The sequence below is a fragment of the Microtus ochrogaster genome, chromosome 1, assembly GCF_000317375.1.
Source record: "Microtus ochrogaster isolate Prairie Vole_2 chromosome 1, MicOch1.0, whole genome shotgun sequence".
Taxonomy (NCBI): domain Eukaryota; kingdom Metazoa; phylum Chordata; class Mammalia; order Rodentia; family Cricetidae; genus Microtus; species Microtus ochrogaster.
Genome location: NC_022009.1, coordinates 64,387,891 through 64,395,678, shown reverse-complemented (window position 1 = coordinate 64,395,678; position 7,788 = coordinate 64,387,891). Strand labels below are relative to the sequence as shown.

The 7,788-nt window shown below is 46.3% G+C and overlaps 1 protein-coding gene across 1 annotated transcript in view; it reads right to left on the bottom strand.

Annotated features, from left to right (window-relative positions):
* Usp13 (ubiquitin specific peptidase 13) overlaps positions 1–7,788 on the bottom strand; it is a 119,124-nt gene that overhangs the window by 32,601 nt on the left and 78,735 nt on the right. The window contains exons 12-13 of the mRNA XM_013347427.2: positions 7,389–7,542; positions 3,826–4,000 (exon numbers count right to left, since the gene is read on the bottom strand). Coding sequence (XP_013202881.1) covers positions 3,826–4,000; positions 7,389–7,542 — 329 coding nt within the window. The remainder of the gene's footprint in view (positions 1–3,825; positions 4,001–7,388; positions 7,543–7,788) is intronic.

Genomic DNA, 7,788 nt, shown 5'->3' with positions numbered 1-7,788 from the left:
GAGAGAGAGAGAGAGAGAGAGAGAGAGAGAGAGAGAGAGAGAGAGAGAGAGAGAGAGGTAAGAGTTTTCACTCATTAGCAGCAGTTTGAGGACATCAAGTTTACAGTTAAATCCAACAATGTCATAAACGGTGCTTTGTGAAAGAATGAGTAAATATAAACAAAACTTTTGCCTAGTCTTTTATTCCTAAACCTAATCTGTACAGCTTTTCTTAGAAATGTATACATTTTAAATAAAGATTATCAGAATATAAATCTAAAAAATCTGTATGAATATTTAATTTACCTTTTTAAAAAGCTGCGGGAATTAAGTTAGTCAGGAGCTCAGAACAGGTCTTGGTACTACTATTGGGTCTGCAGTTACCTGATGCCTGGTGGCATTATTTAAGACATCAATTGCTCACTTATTACAGCTAAGACTAAATGCTATGGAGACATTTTATTAAGGGAAAAATAAAAGCCGCAGTGACTAAAATGATCTGCTCCATAGGGTTAAAAACCTGCTAAGTAGAAAAGAGTACTTAGTCGCTTTCTACTAAATGTGCCAAAAATATAACTAATCAACCACATGCAGGCCACATGATCCAAGGCATCACGCGGGCACACACACATGCACATACACACACACACACACACACACACACACACACACGCACCCAAAAGGTCACAATGACAATAGCGACACCACCCATCCCAACTACTAACAGAGACCCTGCAAAGGACTTGTCCTCAGCTCCCTTGGACCTCCTCAGTTCTATAAATAAAATACTTCTGTTATCGGTGCTTTACAGATAGGAGATGAGTCCTTTGGCCAAGGTCACAGTGCTGCTGACCTGGAGAGTCTGCTCTGAGCCCACTGCGCTCATCTTTCCCGAATGACAAGGAGGAAATGAAATCCTTCCACAGCCACATTGGCTCAAGGACAGGAGCTGGATCTTGTCCCGCTCTCTGCCTATTGTGAGCAGTATAGTGGTGGGTGAATGGATGTTCCAAACAATACCAGTCTTCCCAGACACGGTCTGTTAGGATCATTTACACCAGTGTTTCTCAACCTTCCTAATGCCTCTAATCCTTTCATACAGCTCCTTATGCTGTGGTGACTGTCCCCCAACCATAAAATTATTTTGTTGTACTTCATAACTCTGATTTAGCTACTACAACAAATCATAATGTAAATATCTGTGTTTCATTTTCCAATGGTCTTATGTGACCCCTGTGAAAGGGTTGCTCCCAAAGGGGTCGAGACCCACAGGTTGAGAACCACTGATTTAAAAGCTCATTGTTTCTGGGTCCATCCTGACCTACTGGTGCACCAAGATCAATCTACTCTTTGCTTGTTTGTAATGCAGAGGTGTGTGTGTGTGTGTGTGTGTGTGTGTGTGTGTGTGTGTGTGTGTGTAGTCTACGCTGACCTTGATATCTCTCAATCGCCCAGATTGCCCATGAACTCAACCATCCTCCTGCCTCAGCTTTCCAAGTTTGGGGATTACAGGGATGTACTACCACACCTGGCCACCAAGGATACCTTATGCCTTTTCCTGGATGTTCAGGCTCTGGGTCTAACAAAAGGAAAATTCAAGACCTCACACTAACAAAATGTCAGTCAAATTATAGCCTACATTGCTAAAAAATAAATAAATTAAAAATAATGAATTCCCAGAAGTTCACTAGCTGGCTTTGCCAAATGCCAAAATTAGCATTTGGAACATTATAAAGTATAATAAGGAACACTAATCATGGCTACATATGGACATGCGAATAATATGGTGGTAACACAGATAAACCTGGGTTAGGAGTGCAGTCAGACCAGGTCATTCTCCCAAGCAGGCCACTTACTGGCCAATTGCTTCTCTTTCCAGTGACCCCTCTGGGAAGTGGGAGACTAAAGGGGCCTACCTCACACCACTAAGAGCATTTTAAAAACTTGGGGGTGGGAGGCTGGGCTATAGCAAGACCCTACCTCAAAACACAACAGAAATAATAATAAAAGATACAGCTGACAGCAAGTTCATCACAAGCGCCTCAGGAAATTGTAAAGGGTGGGTATTTTAGGAGCTCTCGTCTTTTTCTGTCCCACAAGGACTGTGTCTTCATAGAACAACAATTGTGATAGAATGCTAATTCTTTTCACACCTAGAAGAAGCATATGCACTCTGAGGAGATGGCTCTTTAGGGACCTGGGTTCATATACCCAGGCAGTGATACACTCAATCATTCCCGTGCTCTCACAGTGAGGTGTGAGGTGGAGCCGTAAGAATCCCTGGAACTTGCAGGACTGGCTGCCATACGGCTGTGATATGCAGGGACAATACCAAGAGAGGCCATGTGGCAAACGAGGTAGAAGTGGGAGAAGGTTGTTCTCTTCCACATATACCATGAGGTAAGTATGTACCTGTACACATTTCACATGCTTGCACACACACACTTACACACACACACACACACACACACACACACACACATACACAATCAGCAGTCCCTACGACAAAACTTACCTAAGGACAGACCGCTGGTAACAGAATGAATGGCTACTAATCCCTATCTGCACGAGGATCTTTTCAAAGTTAATTTGATAAAAAAATGGGACTTTTGTTGTGTTTTGTTTTACTTTGTTTTGTTATTTTGGGTTCTCTGATTTTGCTCTGAGGTATTTGGGGACTGGAATTTTGGAGTGGTTGTTGTTTTGCTTTGTTTTCTGCAGTACTGGGAAACAAACCCAGGGTTCATACACACCTAGCAGGCCCTCTGCCACGGAGATGTGTCTCTAACTCTTAACCTTTGAAATAAATGGTCTTATTTTCCTGTTTCTGGCATGTGACATCTAACCTGAAGCAAACAGGATCCTGAAGGCTCTGCAGACAGCAACCAACGGCAGGCCTGTGTGCCAATCAGGCTGTAGGGGAAAACAGCAGGGCAGCACGGCCCTGAACCTTTCACTGTCAACTCAGACCTCACTCTCGCCCTTCAAGAGGAGGCCAAGAACATACCCCAGTGGTAAAATTCCAGAGACAAGCTTCCAGCAGCTAAGAATATAGCTGGCTGATAGCTTGCTTGTTTAGCATCTATGAAATCCTGGGCTCAATCTCCAGCACGGAAGGGGAGTGTAGAGAAGGAGGAAGCAGACTTCCCAATTAAAAGGAAAACAGGGAGAACTGGATGGACATAACTCCCAGTAGCCCTTTACTCTGTCTCTGTAAGCGCTCTTTCCCCCACTCAAGGGGCAACCTGAAGAGTGTAGGCAAGTACTGACTGTATCAGATCATCAAGTGGAGAAAAGACTGCATGGACCTAACATCATATGAACATGACGCATCTCCTAACTGGGCTGTAAGGGGCTCACCATGCAAACGCTCATGCCCACCTAGCATGCCCAAGACTTCCCCGAGAGGCACACCATCAACCAAGGCCTATGCCAAAACATAACTGTAAAACTACAACATACTGCTCCAGGGTTTACATATCGAAGGCTGCCATGAATGGTTTGGGGATTTCTTTACCAGTAACCATTCTTGCCATGTGGGAGCCAGGATGTTTCTCAACCCTACTCTAGTGGCAAGAGAGGAAAAAAAGGCAAATTTCAACTGCAGAATAAACCTCAATTTTGCTTTTTTTGAAAAACAAAAGGGGGTGGGCACCCAGCACATAACCAGAATCACAGGATGGACTGTCCTATTGGTCAGGCTCATCGAGTGATGTGAATGACAGCTACAGATGACCATCGCAATCCATCCCACCCTCATGAACAGCATCCACAAACTCCCAGAACACCCAGCCCCCTCTGCTGCCTCCGTCCCCACCTCCCCCAGGGACTGCCAGCCCTACTCACTTCACCCCTGCAGACTTCGCCTGCAGGGCACTGCTCCAGAAGTCCTCCACGTTGTCTGGTTCAGCAAAGGCCTGGAGGCAGGCACTGAAGGGGATCTTGGCTCGCACCAGCTCGGGAAGGGGTCTTCGGTTTGCTTCGGCTTCTCTTCTCATCAATTCATAGGCGATCAGCTCATCTGAGGAAGAGCAAGGAAGGAACCTGCAGTGGTTGCACTTCTCTTGGGCACAGAAGCCACACCCCTTTGGGTGGTATATTTCCTTATAGGTCAGGATTGCTGCCTGTCTGTCTGTTCCAGAAGTCTGCCCAAAGACCCTTCCCAAGACTTATAGGCTTTGTGGAGTCAGAAATACTTTTTAATTCTATTTTCATATGTTTGCTTGTTTATTTATTTTTGAGACAGGATTTCTCTGTGTGGCCCTGGCTGTCCTGGAACTCACTCTGTAGACCAGGCTGGCCTTGAACTCACAAAGATCTGCCTGCCTCTGCCTCCTGAATGCTGAGATTAAAGGTTTGAGCAACCAGTGCCCAGCTATCACTCGAATTTTTCTTTATTCTTGCTTGTTTTGCTATTTCATTTTGAGACCAACAGGAAGGAACTGAGTCCAGATGAGACAACAATGACTCAGGGACCTACGGTTCCCCTTTCCCACCCTCCAGTGACCCAAGTGCTGCTCTTCTACCGATTCACACCAGAGTTTGCAGCTGTCGGGGAACCAAGGGCTCTCCTCTCCCCAGGCCCTTCACATCCCTGACAAAGAAACTAAGGCCACTGAGAAGCCTAGACTTAAAGGCCTGGTCAACAAACACAGATGAGGCCCAAAAGAGATATAACCCCGATGTGCGGGGTTTTTCAAATGATTGGGTGCTTGGTTGGAGAGGGATGGCCAACTTTAAGTTGTCTGGAAAAGAACATGGTGGCCAAGAGAAGGAGATAAATCAGGACTGTCAGCGAGCTCCAGACAATGGTGAGATTCGGTGTAACGTGCTTTCTGATTTGCTTCCTCCAGCCACTGTGACTACAGTCATGGGTCCCACAACGGCATGAGGTTAAGGGGAGCATGTGTCTAAGCCTACCTTTATCCACCAACACCATCCTGGAAATACAACCAACCCTCAGAAACAGCACCCAGTCCACTGCTTTCTGGGGCAATAATAAGAGGAAAGAAGTGAGCGTGCTGGGGACTCTTGAGGGACCAGGGATCTGCCCCCATTTTGACACTAACTGCAGGTAAAACATCACAGGTACTTTGAATATCATTTCCTTTACGGTTGATTATTTCACAATAGCAACAACAATAACAAAAATTCCCTCCTAATAGATTGGCTTATGCACATACATCTTTCCTAACCCCCTCTGAAAAGCTTTTAAAACCCCTTCTTAGCCAGTGGCACATGCCTTTAATCCCAGCACTCAGGAGGCAGAGGCAGGCGGATCTCTGTGAGTTCAAGGCCAGCCTGGTCTACAGAGCTAGTACCAGGACAGGCTCTAAAGCTACAGAAAAACCCTGTCTCGAAAGCCCACCCCACAAAATAAAAAACACCGTCTCTGTCTACCGTCAGTTTACAACACAGTACTTCTATCTAGCCTACAAACGTTAAACGTTACGAGAAATCCAGAAACTAAACTACATGTCTCCTTTCTTTTCTTAAAAAGATTACCACTCATATAGCGAATCGAGACCACAGGACTGTATTAAAGCTTTTAAAATGCAAACGGATTCATTCTGCCTCGCCCTAGCAACTACATCAGTAAAGCAGTTGCTCAAGTGGGAGTCTGACGCTTCTCCCTGGCAACAGAAATCATCACCAGAGGATCCGGATGGCAGCCTCGCAAGGAGGCCGCTTCTGCAGTGACACCTGCTGGGCCCGAGTGCTGCGGTGCCTCCTAATCCTGCAGCTGCGGTTGCTGTAAGCCAACTCATGCAACTCTCCTCACTTTGCATTTACAAAGGTCCCTCTGCACACCATCCTCACACACACACACACACACACACACACACACACACACACACACACACCCTGTACAGCATGTGAATTCCCTTTGAGAAACTGAGCACTGAGACTCTCAAACCAACATTAATTTTAGAGAACACCTTCGTCACGGAGGCTGACAGACCTGAACAGAACCTGTAAGTCTGAGGTGAGCAAGGAAAACCAATTGTTCCTTCCAGTGGCTCAGACTGACAATCCACTTGTCAGGTTCTCCCAGCATCTAGGAGGTAAAACCTCCAGGCATAGCCCCTCGGGGATTATCTAGATTAGTTTAGCGGCTGACTGAGCCTGTGAGGGATTGTCTTGATTAGGTTCATTTGAATAGGAAGATCCACCCTAAAAATGAGTAGCCCCATCAGCATCCTGAGTGCATATGAAGAAGACGGCAAGCTGAACACAAGCTTCCTCTGCTTCCAGGTTAGAAAGAAATGTAACCAGCTCCCTTCACCCTTGGACACAACTTTCCTGTAATGAAGGACTACATGCTGTAACTTCGGCACAAAATAAGCCCTCCTTCCCTCCCTTCCTCTGTTCCTTCCTCCCTCTCTTTCTCCCTCTTTCCCTCCCTCCCTTCCTCCCTTCCTTCCTCCCTCCCTTTTTCCCTCTCTCCCTCCCTCCCTCTTCCTCTCCCTTTCTCCCTCCCTCCCTTCCTCCCTTCCTTCCTCCCTCCCTTCCCCCAGTGACTTTCGTCAGGCACTTCATGGAACAACAGGAAAAGGAAGACAGCCCTCACTCTCAACACGCAACAAAGCACACACTCCACAGCCTTCCGTATTTCGGATGATGGTCAAGAATCTAAATGCAACCCAAAGCTGTATGCATGCATAGACAATGGAAATAATTTCATCTTTAAACCATCAGGACCATCACTTCCAATATCATAATAAATTAACTCCCCCAAATAGTAGCAATAGGCACTGAAAGAGGAATTTTTACAAGGATGGCAGGAACCCCAACATGAACAATCCAACAGCCATTTTGCCCTTTTCCTCTCTAAGACAAAACTCTAAGGAATACCATCCATCCCTCCTGCCTGGGAAGAATCAGATCACACTGACAGTATGGGACAGAGCCATGCCCTGAAAGGCTACATGATGGCACTCTCCTGCATTTCAAAGTCCAGGCATTCTCCTCTTGGGCCTCACTGTTATAGAGTGCCCTGCCTGCAAGTCACCTCCCAGGAGGCCTGCCTTAAAGACTCAGGTATAAAATCTCTAATTCCACTTCTAACACCCAAAGGTCCATTTCCATCCAGTTTATACCAGAGCATCTTTTCAGTGTCATGGAGAACCCTACCCACATCGCCACAAACAACATAACTGTGCTGACTGCAGCCTAACCGTGAGCCCCATTTCTGGGTTCGAAAGCAGCCCCTGTCCAGACCTCTGCAAAGGCCTGCATGATACATTTAGCCACCTCCACAGACAGTCACGTGGGGACTTGGAAAAAATGAGAAGGGCCGTGCAACGCAAACACAGTCCCATCCATCCCAGTGACTGGGCACCTTATCTCTGGGGCAGGTCTGCCCGCGGGGAGGCACACATGACTCTTTTCCCATCCAGGACTGTTACCTTTGTTGGTTGCTGCCTCCATGGCTACAGGTAACTGCATCAGGTAGTCCACCCTCTCCGTATAGCGGACCTTGCGGGTCTGACAGCACTGAATGCGCTCTTCCACCAAAAACCGGAAAACATCACTTGGGTTTTCTGAGCCAATGCGATTCCTCTGAAGGTCAGATAAAACCAGGTTAGCGGATACAGGGGAATGAAGCCGTGAATAAAAATATAGCACAATATCAACTACGATTCTGGCATCAAGATCTTTCATTATGGAGCATTTTTTTCTGGACATGAGAGTCAACCAGATTAAGACACTGTGATTTGGGGAATGGGGGGAGGGGGAGGGAAATGGGAAAAGGGGAGGAGGTGAAAATTTGCAATAATAATAATAATAATGATTATGGTGATGATG